The sequence below is a fragment of the Parasteatoda tepidariorum genome, chromosome 1, assembly GCF_982258835.1.
Source record: "Parasteatoda tepidariorum strain Cologne lab strain chromosome 1, Ptep-v5.0, whole genome shotgun sequence".
Classification (NCBI taxonomy): Eukaryota; Metazoa; Arthropoda; class Arachnida; order Araneae; family Theridiidae; genus Parasteatoda; species Parasteatoda tepidariorum.
Window position 1 is genome coordinate 24,591,375 of NC_141755.1, and position 27,138 is coordinate 24,618,512.

A 27,138-nucleotide genomic window follows, 5' to 3' on the forward strand; every position below is an offset into this window, starting at 1 on the left:
AACGAAAATAACTAAAGTCAAAAGTATTCTGGAAAAAAAAGCACTGAAAATAACACGTCTGCATATAAAATCAACAAAGAGAAAATTACAGTTAAAATAACCATAAAATATTGTATATTCTTAAATTAACCCATAAATATCGTATCTTTAACATTTGTTTAGTTTATATTTAAATTTTCACATTTTTATATCAGAATGTATTTTAAACATTTCGCTAGAAATGTGCGAAATTTCATATTGTTTCATTTATTATTTAAGTAAGGTGGTGAGAAGCACGCTGGCAAAAAATTTGATAAAACAGCTTTGACAACAGCAGTAACTTTTAGATAATTAAAAAAAAAAAATTGAAAACGATCACGTTGAACTGTCCATTCTAATATTCCTTTATCGTTCTTATCTATTTTAGACATCAAACTTGACCATAAGTTTGAGACACTTTTATTCCAGTAATATTTTAACAGTTTCAAAAACGATCGCGTGAAATCGTCTATTTAACCAGAATTCCTTTAACGAATCCTATCTATTTTGGACAATAATACGTGACAGAAAGTTCAAAGGCTCTTTTATTCAAATAGGATAAGACACTTTTATTTTTCTTCTTTAGGACAGCTTTTTGCTCCAATTTATTTCCTGCATAATCAACTTTCGCTTTCTACAGGTAACGAAAGTAATCTCCTAAAATTCATGAGAAAATTTGGCAATCATTATTGGCGACCTGACTGTGAGAATGTTTTTTTCCTCGGGAATTGGTAACCTCATTTTTGAACGATAGCGAACAAAATCATTTTCGTCCACCCTTAATGTTGTTTGTTTTTAAACTCGATTTATTCTATTCTTTTCTACAGTGAAGTAATCGATTTTGACGGCCGACCATTAATGGTACGCTCAACATGAAAATAGTACAGAACATTTGGGTAAGAACATTTCTTCTAAATATTTTTTTTTTGAAAATTTTTAATTTTTTTCACTTGAAAAATATTTTATGTAATAGCTTTTGTGAAAAGATTTTTAAAACATTAGTTATTATTAAAATTTTGAAAATATGGAAAATTTCTTTCAGTTTTGTTTACTCAAATTATTTTATTTAGCTAATTATTTTCTAACTGTTAAACTAAAAATTTGGGCACCTCGAATAAAGTGATATTTTTGCTACCAATTTAGGAAGACGAATGTTCTAATAACTATAATAAACTAAATATATTAGAAACTAGTTTATTTATTTTATGCTTTATGTAAATTTTACTATTGTTAAAAAGACTCTAATAAAACAATCGCCATAACGATAATAAATTTGTTGAAATCTGTAAAAAGTGAAAGGCAGTTTTGTTTATATTATTAGTAATATTAATAAATATATATTATAACTTAGGATTTTATGAGCTTTAAAATAAAAATTTCTTTCACAATTTCTTTTTTTAATTATATTTTTCCCTATATGACTCAATTATTTAACTATTTGCATTTATCGTATGTAACTAAAAGCTTTTGGATAGTTTTAACCCTTGTGAGCCTTCGAAAAGTCCCAATCCACCGTTGTTTATATCATCAAGTATTTTTCTCAAAAATGAAAATCAATGGTAAAAACTGAATAAAAAAAAGTAACAAAATAAAAATAAGTAACAAAATAAAAAAAAATTACTAACGTGTCTCCTACATTATTGGATGATTAAAATTCAGACGCTTGAAAAAATAATTTCACTAAATGCTTTACTGTTATTAAATTCTAATGATTGCATTGATTTCGTTCCTAAAATAGGATTAATTGAATTTGTTATAATAAATGCATAATTATGATTATAAACACAGAGTATATTAACGTTGGTTCGCTATTGAATAAATTATTATTAAAAAATCACTAGCAATTTTATAAATCACAAAATGGGATGTTTCAAAATCATACATTCTATGATATTTCATGAATTAATTTAAATTTTAAATATATGCTTATACATGTTTTTCTTTTTTATAGCTTCAAGTACTTACATACAAATTCACAATTTTTTAAAAATCAGATTTTAAGATTTACTTACATTATGCTCATTAGATTTTATTACATTCGATCTGATCAAGTATTTCTGACCCATATCTATCTGATCACTTGTTTTAATTCATAATCTTCATTGAGGTAAAGTGGAAAAGCATGATTTTGGACAAAATTTTTGAAATTGAGTTTATTATACGTTTAAAATCCCTGTTCTCTTAGCTTTCTGAAACTACTTTACTTTTGTTTGTATTCTATTTTCTTACAAAGTTAAGCAATTTTTGTGAAACTACTAGTGATTTTAAAGTCTTATCTCAAGTTCAGATTTTTTTCAAATTTTATACCACCTTTAACACTGTATCTCATGTTGCTTTTAAAATAATTCTCTACAATTTTTCATGAGTGTTTATGATTATAGCATACATGTTAGAAAGAGAAAAAAGTAGAATCTAAACACACTCGATCTCTAACTCAGTAGTATATGCAATTATTTTTAAGATAATAATTCAAAACATAGTTAATAACCTTCAATGATTTTTTGTTTTGGACGAAAGAAAACTTTCTACAAAGTTTGGAGTATATGCAAAAAAAAGCATTATTTTTATCTGAAAATGGCCATTTAGAAAACAAAAATAAAATAATAATAATTTTTTTGCTAGTTTTACAAGTTTTAACACATAATAAAACAAATAAACTAGATTTTTAAAATTGTATATTAATATTTTAAAAAAAATTATAGAAACTAGTTGGATACCTTAAGAAAAAAAAGTTGTTGCAACAGGTTTTATGTAATTTTGAAGAATTTTAGTTTTGACAAAGTTCTTTCCTAAATGTTGACTTCAAATTCTTAACCCTTTATACGATAGTAAATTTACTTCCAACTTCATTAACTTGTAAGTGCCGATAATAAGCTATTTACTCACTTATGGATTTTTCAGGCATTTGATAACTTCAGAAAACATAAAAAAAGACTTTGTTCTCATAAATGTGGTTAACACTTAAAGGTTACCTTGGGATCAAGAAGAGAGGCTTACAAATTTTAAATGACATAAAAAAAAACTTTAAAATTACTTGAAAAGAATTGAAAAAATTAAATAAAAAATAATTTAGAAAAAAAAAATTAGAGTTAAGTTAGAATAAACTGAGACTAAAAAGACTACGAAAATAAAAAAGAACTGCCTCATTCTAAGAGAAAAAACACACGCAATTCAAATTTCAGTTTACTTTATTGTTTAATACAAAATAATCTACTAACTGTGCTGACTAAAATGTTCTCTTCAAAGCAAAAATAATATTTAATAAATAATTAAAAAAACTAACATATATCTTCTTGGTACAACTATTTTTGTGCCGGACTTGAAATAGCTAATGTGTCAATCTATCACTTGATATATTAAACAGAATAAAAACTGTATCATTAAAAGACAGAAGTGCTATGTGAAAAATTCTCAGATACATTGCTTTATATCATCTGAAATAGAATATGAGTTTTGTTGCTACATTACGGTTCTGAAGATGATACTCCAGTGTGAAGTATAGTGTGGTATGCAGAGCAACTGCAAACTCTTATTAGAAAAATTAAATTTGAAATAAAAACATTTCACATGAATGGCTGTCACCATATCAATCTACGCCAGAGAGGATACATCAATACAGAGAACCTTAGTGAGCGAGGCAAAAAGAAAATATTAGGGTTCAGTGTGATTAATTCAAATTAATCGGTGCAAAATTTGATTCGAACTATAATGGTGCAATGCAAATCCTATATTAGCATTGGAACTTGTATACTATTTTATCTATTCTAATTATAATTGCGTTTCTTGAGTTGTTTTTTGTTTTTTTAAAAAACTCTTGATATCCTATGCAAGTGATAAATAATATCAAAATAATTTAATCAAGAATTTATGGAAGAAAAATTCTGTGACCTTGTGATGCATTTTTAAATCCTCCTTTAAAAAATTGACTGTAAAGCATTAAAGGAAGAAAATGGAAAAAAAAGTACACCGAAACATATAAGAGGTTATTTGGTGTCATAAAATTAGTTTAAAAGAAAAAATAACTTTTTGATGAGAACAGTTGTCTTAATTTTTGGTAAAAAATAGTTAGCGGGATTTGTTTATACTAATATAATTTTCTAACTAGTTCAAAAAGAAAGAAAAAAATTGAAGGAACTGAAGTCAAACTCTTTGTTACTTTCTAAATTCAGGATCATCGTTATCTAGATTCTATATATCATCAATTTTCTGAAATTTGATCATCTTAATTTCAATTGATTTGATCATTTAAATTTCAATTGATTTAATCATTTAAATTAAAATTTGGATTATGAATTTCTAAACAAAAGATTGAGTATTCAGTTATTTTTACCACCAATACTTTTAAGACAACTTCTATCTTTTCTTTGTTAAAAAAGCAAAACAAAATATTACTCCTATGAAACGAGGTACAACTAATCATATGGCAACCTAGTCATCGTTATAATTGTGATTTCTCAAAATATTTTACAATAATTGCTTTTCTTGCTCTTTTTATTACATTATTTATAAATTTATTTACTCAGTCATTGTGTCGAACTGAATTTTTAATCACTAATATTATTTTATTCAGAAAAAAATTCAATTATTTAATTAGAACTTTTTCTTGTAATTTAAATTTTATTCCCGGACAAAATCATCACATAAAATGCTGAAACCAAACTTTATAGTTAAAGACTTGTTTTTCTCATACTCTCTGATAACTTAAAAAAAATACTGCACAGTTTTTTTCAATAATATAGATTATATTCATGGAAACGAATTTCAAGATAATTCTTCATAACTTCAGCTATTCATTGATCACAGTACGCATTAAAAAAGGAAACTTTTTATTGTCATTTTAAATGAACGTTTACCAACATGTGATTGATTACATTTCATTCAAATCATTAATCAATTATTAATGGTACAATAAGGGTCAGGTTGTTAAGGTCAAATGCTTTTCATGTAATGCATTGCTTGTAATAATAATAAAATAAGTTCAGAAATATCCTTTGTGTTATAGCAAAAGCATTTTGTGAAAAAAAAACAGAGAAATAATTTCATTAAAAATAATTATTTATGTAACTTGCAACTTTCAAATTATGAGAATGATTTTATTTTTTGGTTGAGAATGATAAGTCAATTAGTTGCATGGAAATTATCCGAAATCCAACCCATCTCTAAAGTGACACTTACCCATGTTATTTAAATTTTGTAGAAAAGTGCTGTCTAACATAGAATGTTAATTTGAGAAACTTTATCCACTTGCATTTCATAGTAGCTATTTGTGGAACCACATTACGTTTTTTATAGCAGAAATGGAATATTTGAATTTGTATTTCATAATAAAGGTTAAACTTAAAATATTAATTTTTTAGAATAATATTAATTTTTATTTCAATTGCATTAGAAATTTTTTTATTATACATAAAAAAAATACTCTGCTCCCCTCGTTAACATTACTATTTATTGCATTTGGTAGAATTTTCTCAAAACTTCAGATTTCATTTCAAAGGGATCAATTTCTCTAAGAATACTATTCCAATAAACCACCAGTGTGTTTATATATACCTTATAATACAAATAATAATTTAATATAATCTTTTATTCAATTGTTTGTTCGAAACACTTCTATTGACAAAATTACAATTCTCCTTTTTTCACCTTTTCTTAAAAAATTCAAGTAATATATTTTCTTGTATATTATATTTTGTATATAATATATTAATAAATATTCTATATCATAATATACGAATATATAAATTCTTTAAATATTATATATTCTTAAACAAATATTCTCTTTAGAAAAGCTCCTGTTTTGTTATTAAAAGTGTATAGTTATTGATAGAAAAAATTTCAATTTACTGTGTATTGTCAATTTTTAGAGACTGTTATTTAAAATTACACTTTTTAACATTATGGAAATAAGGATTTTGCTGCCAGTAGTGAATCTCTTAAAACTGTATATGAATAATGAAATATATTTGTGAATTCTGAGCTGTTCCAACTTAATGATAATCAGTTTGTTATGCAAATTCGGATGTAATTTCGAATTGTAACATTTCGATTATAATGTTTGTTTTTTTTTTGTGTAATTCTTCGCTCTTTCGCAGGAAAATTTCATTTTTTTAAAATTGAAATATACGAAAGTGTCAATATTAGTTTAATATTTACTGTTTCAGAAGATAGAAGAAGTTTTACTGTTCATATATTGCTGTCTTATTGACCTTTTTTTCAATTATTTGTATATTATAAAGGTATGCTGAAATTTTAAATTACTGCTTTTTAATTAAAAATATTTTTAAATGGGTCATTAAAACGTTGAAAACTTATTAAACTTTACTATTTTTGTAAACTGCATAACATTTTCATGTTATTTCAATGGTGGCTAATGTAAGGATAGTTGCTATTCAAATTCTTTTTACAACTAAATGTTTGGAATCTGCCTTTTAATAACCATAGTAAACTAAATTCAATTTCTTTTCAAAGTTAAAAGCCATTGTTTGGATAATTACTTTTGCTAACTTCCTTTATTTTTAAAACCAGCAAAGGTGTATATCCTATAATTACTTATGTTGCATTTTAAACATTAAAAGTTAAAAATCACCACAATTATTAAATGTTTTGCTTTGTTGCTATTGTAAAATATGTTGCTAAAGAAAAACTTTCGAACCTTAATATTTTTATTATTACCCATATTGTGTTAAGTTATAATTTTGAAGAATATTGCATTGAACAAGTACACTGAACTTGTTCATTTGCATTGATGGTCCTAATAATTTTAAATACAATTTTCAATTCAAATCATCCATTTTAACACCAAAAGGAGTGAACATTTTTGAAAGATTGAAGGGACCTGTTTGAACCTTCTCAGAATATTTAAGTGTAGATTAATTAGATATCCGATATCTTAAAATATTATAAAATTTTACGAAAGACTTGATCGTCGAAATTCTATAGTATTTTATTCGCTTAGGTAAACAAAAATATTAGATTTACACTGACTTTTCAATTATACATATATACATTAGTTTCTTAAAAAATTGAGTTTCCTTTTCTTTATAATTACCGATATGTTGAAATACTCTTGTTTTTCAATCAAAGTTTGGTTCCTTATAAATACCAAGGGTACCTTATACCCAAACCTATATGGATTTATTTGATACTTACTAAAATTATAAAGGAGCCACTCTGGTTCTTCTTGTCCTTCTAGGTTTTCAGTTCTATATATGGGCAATTCCACGAAAGTGTCAACTTTTAAGTGAAATTTTTTTTTTATGAATTGCATATTTTAATTTGAAAAATATGTTCAAAAATAGCCAAAGTCTACATATTACTGTTTAATTTTTGATAATTTTAAGTTTTTTGAATCTGGCAGCATTCTAAAGTAATCACATGGCTGACAAGTGAATTCCTCACATTTGTGCTCAAATTGTTTTCTTGAAAAATACTTATAAAATAAAAGAAATGTATCTTTCTTTTGCAATATTTTGATAAAAATATGCATATAGTACAAAATTTAAACATTTAAAACATAGCCTTTAAGTCATTTTAAGTTTAATATATTAAATAAAAGTAACTTTTTTTTGTGTCATTCCGTCACATGTTTTAGTATATTTTTTTAAATAGCAACTGCGTTTTTGAATGAAAATGTGTATATTTTGGAATATAAAGCAGATGTGGCATAAGAATCAATGAGAAATTGTAAAATTCTATGCATTTGATTACTAACTTCCAATAATTAGCGTGACGGAATGACACATCTTCGGCGATGGAATGACAAAACGAGTCCTTGAGAAGCTTAGTCAAAAACTAGGGAATTCTTTTTTTTCCAATTAACCTAATGGCTAAAACAGCTGTTGAAAGACAAATAAAATGCTGAAGAAGACCAAGATCCCCATGATATGATGAAGAAAAAAAACAGAGAAAGAATGGCAGAGAAGAAAGCTTCCGCGACAAAAGTTGGACTTAAAAAACTCAGAAGTGCAAACGCTGTTGTGCGGAGATTGTGTAAACAAAGAAAAAATCAAATTCTACCAATCTCTTAACATACAAATAATTTAAATTCCCTATACAAATTCCTGCAGAGTCTTGGTAAAGCCATAAAAAAAAATTGTACACTCACTTCCAAAATCACCAATAGAGGTAAAAAAATTAATTCAGTCTTTATGTTCAGTCTTTAGTCTATTTAACATCGAACTCAAAAGAAACTAAGTGAGAAAAGTAATGTTGATGAGCTGTTTAATTTGGTTAAAAAAATTTTACTGTCAAGATGATGTTAGTTACAAGCCCCCAAGTATGAAGGATTCAGTCATAATACAAACTCTGACAGAGTAACGAAGAGTGCAGATGCAATATATACTTATGGCCTTAAAAGAGGCTTTTCATAAAGAAGCATATATTGATGTAAAGTGTGTCTTATCTCATTTTTGTTCTTATTCTCATTTTTGTTAAGTGCATTTCATTAATACCTCACAGCACATGCACCTATAAATACCATGTAATTGTGATGTTGATCTAAAAGGCCAAACAAGATGTTGGCTTCTGTAAAACGGCACATAATATGTAAAAAAATTTTATGATTTCATGAAGTCGAAGCAACAAATCATTGAAGTTTTGTTTTTGTCCAGCTATTCTATTTAAGAGAGGAAAAAGAGAATGACTTCAGCTAGACACTTGCTACATTAGCATTGCCAGGAACAAGAGACCTGCACTAGATGCTCATGTAGTTGAGAAGCGAATCATCAAAATTGGAATGCTTTCTAATTTCAAACAAAACCAAGTGTATGATTTGAAAAGCCACTGTTTTGAAGAGGAAATGGAAAATATGATTGAGGAGTATGCGGTCGACTCCTTAATCATTGTCCCATACTGCGAAGAAAAAGAAGGCACATTTATATGCAGCGCAAATTACTTTGATAAACAAAGACGATTTAGATGTTAAAGTATTTAAAGAACATGGGACAAAAATTGATTTATGCATAAATTTCCTGAGAACGAAGATAAGATGTGACATTGGCAAGTTAGATATAAAACCTCTTCTGAGATAACCTAATTTTCAAATTGTTGAAATTTTAACTGATTCTTACGTAAATATTAATTCTGTTTATCTGTTACATTCTGTTTATCATTTACATATTAATAAAACATTTTTTAAATGAAGACTTTCTTCCACTAAACTTTTTGTCATTCCGTCACGATCATTCCGTCACAGCAAATAGATGTTAAATAACTGCTAGCCAAACTGAGGTTAATTTTCCAAATTCACAATTTACATTGCTTACACATTATACTAAAAGTAAAAAATAGTTCAGGAAAATAATAGTCACAGAAATTCACAGAAACTACCAGTTCTAAGCGGCATGCCGAAAGCTTGGTTGCCAAAATGTCATTCCGTCACACAAGTAAAAAGTTCATAAAATTGAAAATAAAAAAAATACAAAATTCTTTTTTTTTAGTTTATGAATCACATTATACCAATAATAATGATATGCATGAGAAAAAATCATGTTTATTTGAAATTAGATGCATAGAAACTTCAATTAATTGTCATCATGCAAGTCAAAATGTCATTCCGTCACATATGGAATTGCCCATATACGTTTCTATAAGTTAGCTCTTAAATTGTGTTAAATTATAAAAAGTCAAAAATAATCAGCACCTTCACTAAGTTATTTTTTGAATTGCAGAGCAACAAAAAACGAGGGAGCCAAATTAACCTAATCCGTCTTTCTTACAGCCCCTTGCCAAATTATTAGACGCACTATAAGATTCTATGTAAAAACTTAATTATCTGGTGATACTCTATACAGCTTTATTGTTTCTACGCCGCTGAAACCAGTTTGCACTTGTTTATGTTCGTGTTTCAATTGGTTAACATTGTAATGCAATACGTCAAAAATTAATACAAATAGGAAGTCTATGAAAAATCTCAAGAATAAAAACCCATTACATGTATGTTTAAATATAAAAGGCCAAAATATGTAAGTGTTAAAAAACTACAGCGTGTCTAATAATTGGGTCTAATTATAATAATATACTGACATAATACCTGATATAATAAATATTCTATATTTATATGATATATCGTACAATTTATCCAATCGTTGAATTTAAATAATATATCGTCCAATTTAACAAATTGATACAAGAACGTAAACAAGTGCAAACCGGTTTCTGTCGCGTAGGAACAATAATGCGGTATAGTATCACCTGATAATTAAGACTTTACATAGAATCGTATAATGCGTCTAATAATTTGGCCAGGGACTGTTGTGTTAAGTATAGAAATAAAATCTTACAAAAAATTCGCAAGAGTTTTTATTTCTATACCAAAAGATTTTGGATGTTGATAATGAAATGAAGGTATATAAAGCCTTTGCTATTAATACCAATTTTTCATATAATTTAAAAAAGCGCACATTAACATTTAGAGGACATATTAAGATACATTATTTTAAAAAAAGAGAACAAACTTTAAATCTAACAAATATTTATAGTCCAAACATTGAAATGTATTTAGCATATTTTAAAAGATCATAGCCCCGCAGTCCCGCATAAAGATACGGTTCCCAGCAGAACACCGAAGTCAAGCATCACTGGCTGCTGTCAGTAAGTAGGTGGGTGATCACTTTGATCATCCCACGTAGGGACCGAGGGTGAGCGGTATCGGTCTTCGTTACACTGTTTTACCGTAAAGTGCTCAACTTCGTGAGCAGGTCATCGGGGTACTAAAGCGGAGGAGTCATCCCCTCTGCAGAGGATCAAAATTGTGATGGCATGCCTTCGGATCATCCTCGGGAATGTTTCCCAGACAGTCGTCAATAGCCCATAATGCAGCTCTAGTGCGACGTAAATAAAATACCTATCTACCTAAAATATCATAATCAAAGCTTTTAAAATTCATGCATTTCTAACCGCGTGAAGTTTGTAACCTTCTTCCACTAAAAGAAGGTCGAAAATTTAAGATTCCATAGTTGAGTAAAATTCGGAACCACTGCATTACAGTATTCATCAAGCCAAACAAATGCATCGAAAAACTGTTAGTTGTTTAATTATTTATTATGTTATTTTATATTCAATATGAATTAACAAAATTTTAATCGAGCTATTGGAATTCGCATAAAATTATAAATTGTCACTGAATTAAGTAATACTATTATTTTATACTTAAACATGGTAATTTGAAAATAAAGGTAATGAGTTTGGTAGCTTTTAATATACACTGAAAAAATCAAATAATTTTCAGATAGTAATTAATAACTTTAATAATAGTAATTAATAAACAAAAATTATCAACTGTATAACTGTTTATTAATCGTAGCATTTCTCTTGCAAAGCATAGATTAAAAACTTCTTGAACAAAAAATTTCGAAACTAATGACGTTTCAATCTTAGTTGAATTCGGTTTTAAATTTACTGAAAGAAATTTAAACTTAATAGGCAATTGGAATTCAGTTCACAGGAAGTAATTATTTTAATTCACACTGTTCTGTATAATTTATATTCAAATCATATACCCTGAATGCAAATTATGTTCTGATTAGCCATTTTCTTCTTAATTACTTTAAAGGTTTCATGAATATTTAAGTAAGTGGCTACAAATTACTATTATTCGTTTGTTATGACATATTCTTTAGAGGAATCATAATTTTTATCGTTAAGAAACAATAGTCTGCATTAGTAGTAATATTGGCAATATAAATCAAACAGGCAGCACTGAAATTGAATAAAAATAATTCAAATATCAAATGATTTTACCGTTTATTGTATCGATAAAGTTAACTTAGAAAACCACCGTGTCATAATAATCATATTTTAATTATGATTAATTCCGATAAAACTATAAATGATAACTTAATGAAGTAAAGCTATTATATGAAACATAAACATGATAATTTGAAAATAAAGTTAGTGAGTTTGGTAGCATTTTTCATATTTATTCATATCCTTAATTACTAATATTTGCGACCGCACCGTGTAGGGTTCAGGCCTTGCATCAGAAAGGTTCTGGGTTTGCTTCCCGGGCAAGGCATGGATGTTCTTTCCTTCTTCATACTATCTGTACTTACTGTGGAAGCAACGTTGGCACACCTAATATGATGCCCCTGAAAGAGTGACCAATAAATATGCCCTGTAAGTGCCTGAATTGACAAAATGTTAGGTGGGTGGAAAAAGGTGGGCATTGGAAATAAAGAAAGAAATTATTCATATTTTTGTTCACAAAAATAACTACTTTAATATAACTACTTAACGTTAGTAATTTTTCAAAAACTCAAAAGTTGAAGTCAGTTTACTATATCGGCACCAACAATGTCAAGCTTATAAGTTTTTTCAAGGCACTTATTCATATATATTCATGATAAAGAATAATAAAAAACGAACAAATTAAGAAAAAGTATGGTTCGCAACTATTGTTGAACTTTAGAAATAAAATTTTTCTTTTATTTGCTTATAAATTTACTTATTCAATTAATAATTACCTCGTTCATCCATTGAAACTCTTATTCTAATCATTAACTCATTTTTTTTACTCATTACTTCAATCTATTCTTATTTACAGATTTACTCATTCCTTCAGTGATTATCCATTTAACTAATATATTAATTTGTTTATTCATTGATTATCTTATTTATTCTCTTATTCTTGTCTTAAGATGTACAAAATAGAAAGCAGAAAGTCTTCACTGTAATGCAATATTTTTACTGACTCTATAATCACTCATATATGCACCACTAAATATAAAATCACCCTAGACAATGTGAGAGGGAATTTATCGGTTTCTTAATATTCAAAACTGATAATGTGTTAAAAATAAAACTAAAGACATTTATAAATTAATCTAAAGATAAAAGGGCATAAATTTTTTTTTACATACTTGTAAATTAATAGTATATAAAAAAATATTTTTGAGTTCTAAAGTTATACGGGAGGAATAAATATGACATTTACATCTTTATTTTTAGGAATTTAATTCACTCATTTTCTTTTCGATTATCCCGTAAACAGTTAACTGATTAAATAAAAAATGACTAAAAAATGGTTTACTTAGATATTACTAAACATTCTGCATTTCATTTTCCTCAACAGTATAATCTAACGAAATTGCATAAAAAAATTCCCAAGATAACATTAAAGGTTATGGACAGGGCGTTGTCAAAACCTAATTGATTTGTCTAGGTTAAGTGATTTAAGACTTATGTTTCAGAAAAAATAGTATTGCACATTTTTGAAAGTAAACACTTAGCACTTACTTTGACAGATTTTAAAGTTATATATTTTCCATTTTTTTATTTTTGACCTAGCTTATTTTGATAGATTATATAAGAAACGGCTCATTTTGTAATACACACACATTTAGCTGTCACGCCTTTTTGAAATTGGTGATATGTCTACATTTTTTTGATTCATTTTTAAAAAAAAAATAATAATTGAAGAAATTTGTGAGAAATAATTATAAATTATTGTGAGTCAGAGATTGAATCACGTGAAAAAACATTTGCACAGATTGTAATTCTCAAGAGTTAATCGAAAAAACATTTAAATGAACTCTTCCATTTTTCGTAAAATTTTAATTCTTTGAGTTGGCTGGATTACATCAACTCTTTTGGGAAAATAAAATAATAAAATTTTAAATTTGAAAGTTGAGTTCATATCTAAAATGTTAAATTTAGTATGCGCACTGTTTTCTTTAAATCATTGGGAGACACTCCAGCAAATCTTAAAGTTTTTAAATTATTAGGGTTATGCTTCCACTCTGGAAAAAATTCCCTATTTCTACAGACCGTTTTTTACACAAAACGGTTTTTCTCTCTTTTTCATCCTAATCATAAACGGGTAAAAACCATCAGTTCAAATTCTAGCTTTTTCTAGGCAGTTTTGCATACCTAACTTAAGATAACTTTACCTTTTTCGTATCATTTGACGATTATTTTCCACGCTTGCTCTCCCTTTTCAGTAATTATTTCAGTAATTATTTAATTATTTTATTTCAGTAATAATTTAGTTTTTATTTGAAAGTGGTTATTTTATTCAGTAATTATTTGAACATCGTATTAAGAAAATTGCGATTCGAATTTATTGTCAAAATGATACTCCACCTTATTATTATCTGTCTTTAGATATAATGTTTTGGTAAGTTAAGTTGACAGACATTTTTGAGAAACAATAGTTTTAAACATGTTTACAATTAAATATGATTTCAATAAGTAAGATTTTTAAAATAAAAACAGTTTTAAGACTTCACTTCATTACGGAACACTAGAGTTGCCGCTATGGCTTGGCTTAGGGGACAGATTCAGGCCTCCCTATAAAGGTCACCCAGATTAAAATCCCAACATTGATTGGTTATATGAATTCGGCTCTCGGCTTGCATCAACCACACTTCTGTGAGAGTTATTTTATTATTAAATTTAAAGATTTTTGTTTATTAAATTAACAGAATTTATTTGTTTAAATAACTTCACTTTTCTGTTAAAAAAACAGGTGTCTGCTTCTGAAAAACAGTGTTTTTTCTGTGAAATAAACAGCTTTACTATCGCACCAGCTGAAAGTTTTTCTCCATACATTTAAAAAAATTGTTTTTAACAAGGTAATACTGCTTAGACTAATGATAAAATGTCAAAAAATGAAACAATTCATATTTTGAGATTTTGTTTATATTAATCAGTCATCAAAATTTAACTTTATTATATGGAAACTCTTAAGCTTTATTTAAGACTTTTGCTTTGCTATCCAAATAGTTTTGTGCCCCTATAATTGCAAGGAATTTTAATTTTTGTAAAAAACTAAATCTTAATGAGATAATTTAGAAACTTTGTGATAGATCAAAATATTTCAAAGATTTCGTTAAAACTTAATTTGAAATAATTATTTATTTCAAATGTTATATAGTATAAAATATAAATCATTTAAATTTAACAATTAATTTCATAAAATTATATCTGCATTTACATCACTATAAAAATGCTTAAAACCCCTTTTCATATGCAAAGTAATTTTTTTTTAAAAAAGTGCCAAAGAAATTTAAAAGTAAACTGAAAACTGAACGAAATGTCGTTTGAAGGCATGCTTTATAAAATTTTGTAAATAAAAGACAACACTTTATAAAGCAATTTATTAAAAGTTTTATTCATTAAGTTTATTTTATAAATTAAATTTCTTTGTATTATGAGCTATTCATTTCATTTTTCTTATTGTTTATTTATAGGTTTTTTCTCTTCTGTGTTGTTTAGTAAATGCAAAGAAGCATTACCGCTCGGATCCCCTCACTCAGACGTTGCATTATGACGACGATGAACCGTCTTCCTCAAAAAATAACTCTCCGTACCCTCAAATAACAGATTCTAATCCAAGCTCTTACCGACATCCCGTCGAATTGCCTAAAAGTCACCAATACACAATACCTACCGCTCCTGTTTATAGACACACTCATTACCAACAGCAACCAAATCCTTATGGTTACTACACTTCTCCTCGAGCAGCATCTTATGATTCCTATCCAAAGATAGAAGCATCAGAAGTTGAGTCAAAGTACCCAATACCACAGCCTATTCCACGGGAATACCACAGTGAGGAAGTTAAAGATCAGGATTATAAGAAATCAGAGAAGAAATTTAACGAAATAAGTTCAGAAGAACCAGAAGAGCTTGAGTATAGTCATGGCTCAGAGGAACACGGTCAAAGCCAGGAGCATTCTGCACCACTTCCAGCACAAAAACACAGTCATGATGATGATAAGCATATTCAATATCCAGCGCATAAATACGGTCATGATGATGATAAGCATACTCAATATCCAATGCATAAATACGATCATGATGATGATAAGCATGCTCAGTACTCAGCTCCAGCAGCATCTCCATATCCCCCTCCAAAGCGTGATCCAAAACTTCCTTTGTATTTTACCATGTATGAAAAACGTATCATACAAGATCCAATGGATAAATATGGTAAAGGCCCATGGAGGTACTTGACTTATGGGCATGGTATTACGTATGGTAGTAAGGAACCTGGTAAAGTTTTTGAAAGAGGTTATGGATACATCAGAGCTTTAGGTAGAGATCATTGCAAACTTCCTGATAATTTATGCCCAAAAAGAGATGAAAAACCTTTTGAATATGACGGAAGAAAAGAGCCATATTTTGGATACAGACCGCATTAAACCCTGATGATGAAAAAAATAATAATTCTTGATGCCAAATTCAATTCCTATAGAAATGTGATGTTGTAAAAATATTTGTGTTACTTTTTTCTTCTTTTTATTAACTTTTATATAATGAATAAGTAGTTTCTTAGAAACTCTCACGTATTTATCACTAGTGCAGAAGATGACACCACATGTACTATCTGGGTAGCACAAAAAAAATGTGACTGTTGGCTTGAAAATTTTTAATACTTTTACAAGCCTTTCTTATGTCAATTGTATCGTTTTTAATCAAACTTTAAATGAACTACTTACTTTCAATGCCTTCAGTAAACTCAATTTATACTTACTATACAACAGTAACATATTTAAAAAAACATTTATCATTTTGCTCTTTTAATTCAGTGCTTATGCACGACGTTGAAAACGTATACTCTGAAATCTTGACTAGAAAATGTAGCTTGGTTATTTTGAATCATTTTTATGGCTAATTAAAACTTAAACTTTCGTATCAGTTGGGAAATTAAAACATTGCTTATTTACATTCTCCGGCATACCTTTGATGAGCTTTGCTTAGTATTTTTGTTAATTTGATGAAAATAGCGTGTATCTTCTGTATGTTTGCCATGTGTCACGTGAGGTGTAAATGTTTCCTCTGTATGTTTCTGTATAGCAGCGATGATATACAACTCTATACTCAATTTTTTTCGACTGTTTCATTATTATTGTTATTTCTATTTTTGTTTACCTTTCTAAAAGCATTGTTCAATTAGTGTTGTTGTGTCTTTTATTCCCATTTCATTTTACGCAAATTTTAACATTCTCAATGATTTTTAAAAATTTTACTTTTAAATAAATTACGAACATGTTTTATTAGTTTATTGTAACAAAAAAAAAGCTAGAAGGAAAGGTCACTTTTTAGTTGATTTTTAAAATTTAATGCTCAGTCATTAAACTCTAATCATCTATTTAAAATTAGCTAACCTCGTTTTGCATTTAACGTGTAGTTTCCATTGATAACAATTTAATGCTAATTTTGCATGCCAGCAATCAAAACAAAAACTTCAGTTACTTGAGCTTTTTCAACTTAGAGTAATTAGATTCAATTAATTTTTTAACTTACTAACTATTATTATTTGAAAGTCTATAGGCATTTTATTTCGAACTGAATCTTTGAGTCGCTATCTAATTTAAGTTCGGATCTTTAAAACAAGAGTATTGTAAATCTACGTGCAAGAGAATGTTAAACCATACTGTAATGTGATGACAAATGGAAGTTCCTGAATTTCGACTTATTTTTGTCAGATAAATGTCAATATTGGGCATAAGTTGGTAAGTTAGGAAGTTCCGTCTCACGTTTCTGTAGTGGCAACGAACGGTTTCATTTTAAGTCTAAAGAGTTGAAGCTGGTATAAAATACAATTGTTTCATGAATATATGCGGCAATAATATCCACGTCTGACATTAGGATATTTTTCACAAAACCACAAATGTACTCAATACTCGTATACATTACTCTTTAATTTTAGTTTGCAAAAGAGGTAAAGCTATACTATTTTTTGAGAGGCAGCATCTACGCATGTCATTATTTGTTTTTCTCTGCTCTAACTTACCGAATATTGAAATCACTTATTAATTATTTAAAGAGCTGATCGGAACAGTTGCATTTTGGTAAAAATGTTTAGCCTAGTGTTAAATAATATTTTAGCGTAAATTATAACTTTTATGTTGAATGATATTTCTGTACGGTAAGGACTCTGCATTAGAATAAATGTAAAAGCAACAGAAAACCATCCATATAAAATTTCGTTAAATACTTAATGGAATAAATATATACAATTTTCCAAATATCAATGTATTTACTCCATTAAGAATTTCAACTAGACGTTTTTTATTAAATAAAATAATAATTTAGAGCAGCTTCTTAATATTACTGTACCTTTGAAAGTCGCAAAAATTAGGCTTAATGTCTTTTTAGTCTAATTATATGTATGAACTACTTGAAAAAAATGATTCATCATCAGGTCCCAATTAACAGAAGCTGTATCACTGGGCAAATATTAGTTGAGGTGCCTCTAGATTTTCATTAAATAATAATTTGCATTCCGTTTATTCGTTAAAACTTTTACAAGTCTACTCCAATGTGTTTTGTACTCTCAATTTCTGTATTCGTTTCGATGCTGCACCAATCAGATTATAAATTTTTCTTCAGAAAAGCCCTCAACAATTGATAACCTAATTTCTGCATTACAACGGGCCATAATGAGAATTTGATTTTTTATGGAATAGAAATACGTTGTTGCTACTATTTTCACTGTAACAAAATTATGCATTGTTTAGATTTTTTCGTTTTAGGTAAAAATGAGATTATTGTAAAAGTTTAATGAACCAGCGAAGGAAAACCTAAAATAAAGAGTGAAAGTAATATCTTTCATATAGTAATATGCAGGGGGGTTCTTAAAACTCAGGGGTCCTGGATAAGAGTCTCTTCTGCTCATGCGATAAGCAGTCCCTGTTCATCATCATGATTCAATGATGATGATTAATGAAAATTATCATTTTGTATTATAAAGAAATTTTCAATAGATTAAAAAAAAAATTTTAGAACAAATATTAAAACTTTAAACTAAACCGCCCCGCACTTCGAACTATTAAAATAATTTTAAACAATATATCACTAAATTATAATTAACTCAGTACAATGTCAGAACACTTTATATGCTCAGTTTTATTATTTTACTTTGTACAGCAATCGAAAATGCAAAACAATTCTTTACTTGTCTGATACAGCTAACTCTTACAAGAATCACGGAAAGTATTTGGAAAAAATACTTTGAAAAGAGATCAAAGTATTAGTAACAGCTTGCAGTATAATTTTTTAAAAATATTTTTTAAGTTTAAAAATAAATAAAAATAATGATTATTGGAGGAATTTACTGCTCCATAAAATTAAATAGTTTTTCATTTTTTTATGTCACATGCATTTAAGTTTCTTATATTTGATCAGTCACAGCAGCATTTAATAGTTTAAATTTTTCAGAAATATAACTAAGTACTATTTGTTAATAAGTTAAAAAAAAGTTTTCTTAAGGAATATTTTTGTCAATTTTTTATTTCTTAATTTTATGACTTGTTTACATTAAAAATTTTTTGTAACTTGAACATGAAGAAAAACAAGAAATTATTCTTAAAAAATAAAGGCAAAAAGGGTATTATTTTTTTTCAGAAATATTTTACATGTTAGTTTTAAATTGGAATATTTGTTACAAACATTGCGTTTTCTAAATATGAAGCACTTTAGTTGGGGTCCTATATATTTGGTTATCTTTATTCAAACTTTATCTTACTAATTTCATATGAAGGAAATATGTAGCACTTATTTTTAATAAATCAATTAACTAATAAACCAGAAATTATGAAAGAGAATTTAGTATGAATCATTCTCCATAGATGGCGCAATCAATAAGACTATACAAAGTAATTTTGTTTTCTGAGAACTTCCTCGAGAATAAAAGAAAAATAAAGATCTTTTTGACAAGTTCATCAGACAAAATTGAGACACTCTTTCGCCCGAGGCACTTTAAGAACAGTAAAAGGAAAATGATTTGAATTTGAGGGGAAAAAAGTACAGAGTAGTTGTTTCGAAGCAGGAAAGTCTCGTTTATTTTCTTCTGCGTTATCTTGGAAAACGCAACAGAATATTATCTCACTCTTGCAACGAAAGTGGTAAGTTTTCGCAAATGTTTTTCATGAATTATTGTAAATAGTCATGTTTATGAAATTATGCTGATAATAAAGTATTGTAAATAAAACGATGAAAAATTTTTTATTTCTGCTTTAAATTAAGAAACATGTTTGAATCAGAAATTTAATAAAAGAATGATATTTCAGCAGGAGTTAAACAGTTGTTCTAAAGGTCAGTATTGGGCGGGGTATTAGTGCTGTTATTAACTTGAGAAATATATTGTTTTGAAGGATATCAGAATATTTTTTCGTGCCTAAAGAGTTTTTAGAAAAACTTGTTATACTTAGTTTAAGTATGAATTATAAATTGTCTTAAATAACTTTTTATTCTTTTGAAAAGGGTAAACGACAATATATATAATTTTCTCTACTTAAGTATAATAAGGTCACATTTTTTCGCAAAGTCTGATAAAATATACTACATTTAATTTCAGAATTACTTTATTTAGAACAGAAATTTTTAACAGTTTGCAGTATAATTTTATGAATGGAGCACTAACCAATTCATAATTATTGGAGCTCAATATGTCGAAACATTTCATAATACTGCTGCATAACAAAAATAACCAATATCAATCAGTTAATGTTCCCTAATTTCAATATTATATAAAATTTGGAATGATGTTCTTAATTTTTTAAACAAAAAAGTTTTAAAATATGGTTTCAATAATCTCATAGAGAAAAAACAGTGGATGCCTTTCATGATAATTTTGTAATTTAGTAGATGATCCCTCGATTAGATGACCCTCGATTTATCCTTTTAATATTCTGTGATATGTACTCTTGTATTATTGCATTGTTAATTTAAATCGATCCTTTTTAAAACGAGCTGAAATAAAGAAATTAATAATTGTGGAAGTTCGAACTCCACCTAACAAGATTTGCCACTGAAATTGCTGAAAGTAATTAAAAAGGTTATGCCCGCTAAATTCATCACCATAAAAGTTTTCTTAAGTAAAATTGTCAGTTTTTGTTTCATTAAGTTTGAACTATCGAACTTGGCGATTTTCACTAGCTTTGTAAATTAAAAAAGATCTTGGTTCAAAATTCCTTATCTTTCTATTCTACAAATCAATTATTTTGAAATCCGTACATGCTGTTATAGAAAATAGAATGTTCTACATATACACAAAAACCAGGACAAATAACGATAAAAAAAAATTGTTTATCCGGAAAATAAAAATATCTCAAGTCAACTACCAATTTATTAATGCTACTACTAAGACAATTCCTGTATTTTTGACACATGGGGAAAAAAATTAGTCAAAATTTACATAATATTTATCATACATAGCATTAATTAAAGTAATACTTTTACTAATTCACGTTTGATTACAGAAAATTTACTTCTTATTTGAGAAGCAGTTTTATTATGCCAAGAGCAAGTTTTAAAAAAATTCTGCTCATCTTTCTTGGTTCAAGTTTATTTTAAACTCAAAGAGTAATATGTTTTTTTTTTCTGGTTGAAAAGACAACGGGTAGACCTAAAATATTTTTTTATCTATATTTATTTTATGTTCTACAAGTAAAATAGCTATTAACTAAAATTTGAAAACCCATGAAATATTATAGTTTTACGAAAAAGGATTCAAGATATTCAGTGATAAAAGTTTTCCTCACTTAAACAACATTTTCATTTCACAGCTGTATTCAGTTTAATAATTCTGAGCTATTATTTAACTGCAAACTATGAGGATCTTTCAGTATTGGTACCTGTTAGAGCCAATTATCACCCTAAAACCATTTTTTTAATTAAATTTGAAACAAATTGAAATAAAAGCTTTTTGGAGGTTTTCTTGGAAGTAGCTACCCTTCAAGTTAATCCCTTTAAGTGATTTTTTTGTCATTAAAATTTGGCAATTATTTTGGTGTAAGTATTGATAGAGAAATTTTTCCAAAAATATTTATTAATATTTATAGTTTCGAGAACTTAAGGCAATGATAGTACAATGCTACATTTTTTTCAAAAATTAAATTTTTATATCAAACTGTTCCTAAATATTGTTACTAGATAAGAATTCTAAACAGATGAAATCTTAATACAAAATTGTTTCATATTGCCTAATTTGATATCATGGTGTTTTTCTCCAAAAACGCTCTGTTGCACAATTTTTTTAAAAATTGACTTATCAGTATCAAATCCCTAGCACTTCGTTATTTGAGTACATATGCAAGTAAATTGTAGTATATAGTCTAAAGATATTTTTCTAAACAAGGCGTTTCAAATGTATTGAAGTTAGATCATTTGCTCACTAATTATTTTCTAACAAAAATTAAATTTTTTAGGGTAATAAGCTTTTTTTTTTTTTTAAATTTGTCACGCAGTCATTAAAATTTCACTCTTTTGTAACTGTAAATCCACTGAAAAATTTCAGAAAATAAAATTTTTATTTTGCTAATTTTTATTTTTTTTTCCTTTAAGTAAAAACATAAATTGTTTGTCGAAGCTGAAAATGTCATATTTTAAGTGCCCTACACTTGAGGCAAACCTATAATTTTGTACAATATGTACTATCTTTTTGTAAAGAATTATATGAACTAGAAATATCTTTATAACTTTTCCTTCTCGCTCCCTAGAAAATGACGGGGGGAGGTTTCGCCCTCCATTTCTCGCTCCCGTGAAATTTCCGGGCTGGAGTGTTCAATAGCAACGTGCCAATAAAAATAGAACTAATTCATTTCTTTTGCCCGCAAAATATTTTATTTCTCATTTTACACAAAAGATGGCAGTACCAGGATATTCTTAAGGTAATTGTAGATAGTTAGTTTATTTTAAACTAGATGTCAGCACTAATCAAATACGTGTATGTGGCAAAATAGGCACTTTTATGACCGTTTTTTTGGAAATTAACCTATCATTAAGAGGTTAAGATTCTGAAACTTTGAAACTTTTTTAATCAAAGTCGTCAATTTAGCAAATTTTTTTAACCTAAGTAAAAATTGTCAAAAATCCGTAAAAAATTCACAAATTTTCATGGACTTAGAAAACACAGCCTCGAAGTCAATTTTTAAATATTAAAAATTAAATTACAAGCACTTCTCATTTTCACAAAACTGTGGCTTTTTTTGATTTTTATGATAGGCATAGAGTGTTCTGGTATAAGATAGTTTTAACTTTACCTGACAGTCATTATTCAAATGAAATCTGGATAACACAGGGACAGAGTCACTTCTCAAATATTAAAAAAATTGAATCATAAAAGTTTCAGGCCATAAAAAATTATATCATAGAAGTCTTAACCTAAAAGTCATGGATAACTGTTGCAAAATCACACAAGTTATGAAAAATGAAACGGCCCCTCAAATTTTCAAAATGCGAGGTACATTTGAAGCTGTTAGACTAGACGCATAAGCGTTTAAGCAGGGGGGAAAAGGAAACTAATCGATTTCTTTAATGAAATATGAATTTTACAGAATTCAGTAGCAGTTATTAAACTGATTGAGATAATGTTACTCTTGGTTCCTCTAGAAATTCTTATTTTTAATGAAGAATTTCGCATAACATTCCAAAACCATTTTTTCGAAATTTTTAAAAATCCTAAAATGTGTTTGGTTTGTTTAATGTTTTATTTTAGGAAATAAGTTTGTTAAAAAAAATACTAAAAAAAAACTGTTTTTGTATTTTAAAAATCGAAAGCATTTTTATTTGTTTACTATTTTTCATGAAAATTTATGTTAGTAAAAAAAAATTTAAATCAAAAAAAAATTTAAATCAGGGCATTTAAGATGAATTTATTAAAATGTATTAAAAAAAATACAACTTTTCCCCTAATGGGTTAAAATCAAAACAACAGTGAAACTAAATTAGAAAATCTGTTAGTGCCCCTGAAAGAGAGGCCAACAAAATCGCCCTGTATATGCCTGAATTGACGGATGACACAGGTGGGCATTGAAAAAAAAATAAAAAAAAAAATAAATATATATATATATATATATATATATATATATATATATATATATATATATATATATATATATATATATATATATATATATATATATGCAGTCCATATCGGGTGGTAAACTCCACCTAAGACAGAATACAGCAGTGAGACCGATAGCAAACAAGTACCTAGAATATCTATATGCTGCTTGATATGAGAAGAAATTTCTTTCAGTCGCTATCCCGTTGAAATTATTGGGATCATAGTTTAAAATTTGAGGCTATTACTTATATCTTAAGACTGGTCGATACGAATTCCGCACCCGACTCGCACCGACTACAGCTCTTTCGAAAATTATCCTCAGTGGTAGGCAGAATATGGGTTAGAGTCCCTTTGTCCTCAGGCTGACCATGAGAGGTTTTCGCGGTTTTCCTACCAGTGGAAAGCAAATATTCGGATTAATGACTCGGAAAAATTCGGAAATTTGCCTCCACGAAAGCAAATTTCTACTTATAGTTCCTTTGTCATTTGGAGTAGGCTCAAAATTACAAGTATACGGAGTTGAACATTGGTAGTCGTAAACTCAAAATCTGGTCGGCTGTTTAACGACGACAAAGTAAAAGAAAGACATGTTTATTCAGAAAAAGTTCATTTTTTCTTCCAGTTTCATAACTTTAACTATCGTATGCACTAATTAACTATCATATTTAAAATTAGGCCCTAATATTATCAAGATGTTATTTATATACATTAAAATTTGAACATTAAATCAAAAGTTATTAAAAGTTCTCTTTTACTTTTTTGCACATTGGACTTTGTGTTGTATGAAGCATAAGATTTACGATAAATATATTAATGATATCAAGTCTTTAAGAAATAATAATTTTTTGTACTTTATTAAATAAAAAGAAAATTAAGAATAATTTCCATTTAATAGATGCAAAATGTATTCATGCTAATTCGTTACAATTACATTTCTATGTATCTAAAATAAAAGAAGCTTGTTACGAACACAATTTGAATTTCAACGGATAGTTAAATGGTTCAGGCTTATTAAATGTTTAATCCAGATTCATAGTTTCATTCTTCATGTTTTAAAATTATTTTTTTGACCCTATTTTATAAGATTTTTCATTCCTCACTTTAAGAGTAATTTTTTAAGCGTGAGAATAAGCAATAAGTTAGTAAAAGCGAACATTAATTAAGATTTAATCAACTATTTAAATAAATCTCAGAATCGAAAGTAAACTCTGTATTTTTTTAACAGGATATACTCATGACCGCTTTTGTCTACAAGTTATTTAACTTGAAAATAGTTAAAACTGAGTCACGAAATATTATGACATATCGCTTAACGCCCATCATTATTTACAGAATACATAGCTTAGAAATGCGTGAATACAAATGAGAATGCAAATAAAGAGGTTCTGACAATGTTATCTTATGATAATTAGAAATGAGAAATGCGATTGCAATTTCAGTTTTTTTTTTCTCTCTCTTTTCTTTTTCTCCTTTTTGCTGTTTCTTAGATCTACACATTATCAGTATAACTTCTAGCAGCATAAATGCTTGTCTTTTTACACGGTCTTTATTGTTGTGTTTTAATGTGTTTTACTTTAAACAAATATGATGTAGGGCGAAGTTTGCAGATTGAGTAGAAAAAAATAATAAATGGCTTTCTAAATTTGTTAATTTTTATCTCTAAAACCCTTTTGTTCTAATTTTTAATTCAAATATCTTTAAATTTCTGACTCAACTTACTGTTTAATTAGTGAAACTTTTTTTACCACAATGTTGGTCAAATTTGTTGCAACCTTAGAATGGCACAAAGTTGAATAATATTATATTCTTTGAGAATAAAATGAGCATTCTAAGGTTACACGATTTCTCCACTCTCCACTCTCTCCTCCTCTACATTACCAAGCAATGCTCAAAATAAGTACGTGCTGTTTCAATTTTGAATACATGGTTTTTTTTAAAATTAATTATTATTTGTTACGGAGCTAATTTAGCACATTTTTGCTCAGTTTCGAGAAACCCTTTCTTATAGGCCGGGATAACCTTGTTGGTAAGGCGTTGGACTCGTGAAAACGGAAGTTCGAATCCAGCCGGCCGAATAACCCAGTGTATTAAATGGTGACTGGTACACGTTAAATCTGTCGTGGTCACTAAGTCCTTCAAATTCCCATAACAAATCAATATCTCTGGGGGTACTGATCCAGAAGTTCCCTTGTCTTCCGGATTGGTTTCAAAATCACAAGGCTACGGAGATGAGCATTGGTAGTCGTAAACTCAAATTTGGGTCAGCTATTCAACGACGGTTACAAAAAAAAACCTTTCTTACATTTTTTCTATTGTCGACAAAATATTTCATGTTATAACTTGAAAAGACATCGAGAATTTAAGCTTTTTCTGAGGTGACATTATTAAAATCATCTAACCGTCAAAAAAAACCTTCATAATTTAACAAAAATATTAATTTATTTCATTTCTCCATCGTAACTAATGTCCTTTAATAGGAGGGGCTGATTATAAGTAAAAAGTGAAAGTCGAAATGAAAAACAAATCATCCATTCATGGTCGATGATTGTTTGTGAATTAATTTGAATAGTAAGTTTCAAATGAATTGAATGATTCTAAAGGTCGGGTAGGTTCAAGACTCCGGCGAAAGTCAGGGTTTCGCTTTTTACAGATACCCATAAAATTAGGTGAAGGACGCAAAGAAACTTATTAGATTAATATAAAGTTCTAAGTACCCATTAAAAGTTCTGAATACTTTATTTCCTCAATGATGCTCAAATTACTCTTTGTGAATACGATAAATAAGACAGAAGCCGATTTTGTAGTTTTGAAATCGAAGGGATTATGAAATTTAAGTATCTATTTTAATTTTAATTAGACCTTGGTGTCTAGTTCGAAAAACTAATTTTACCATCAACGTGTCTAATAGTTGTTTAAAAATCCATTGCGAACGGCCATCTTTCATTTAAATTATTTTTTAGATTTTCGCTCAAATATTTATTTGACTCTACTTTTTCCTTCACGGATTTGAAAGATAAAACACTTAAAAATTGATAAAGACGAAAAAAAAATTAATTTTTATTTTAATTATAAAACTAAATAATAAAAAATAACGAATATGATTTTTGGAATATAGCTTAATTTTCGGCTCAATATTTTTGATATGAATCTTTCTTCAAACACTTATCAGTCTAAAATAATATTTTTCTTTATAATTAATCAAAAATAATAAGCTACAAAAAGTAATTAAGTGCCGCTAAAACCAGTTTGTATTAGCTTAATTTTATTTTTTAACATTAATGAAACTGCTTTGACATGTTATATTGAATATTTAAGTGGACACATTT

General features: G+C 27.7%; 1 protein-coding gene across 1 annotated transcript; it reads left to right on the forward strand.

Moving 5' to 3' along the window:
• The first annotated feature begins 744 nt into the window (after positions 1 to 744).
• On the forward strand, positions 745 to 16,915 carry LOC107437878 (uncharacterized). The gene is made up of 2 exons (XM_016050007.4): positions 745 to 914; positions 15,207 to 16,915. Exons 1-2 carry the CDS (start codon positions 891 to 893, stop codon positions 16,158 to 16,160), a joined length of 978 nt encoding a protein of 325 aa, XP_015905493.3. The 5' UTR covers positions 745 to 890; the 3' UTR covers positions 16,161 to 16,915.
• Positions 16,916 to 27,138: the final 10,223 nt, after the last annotated feature.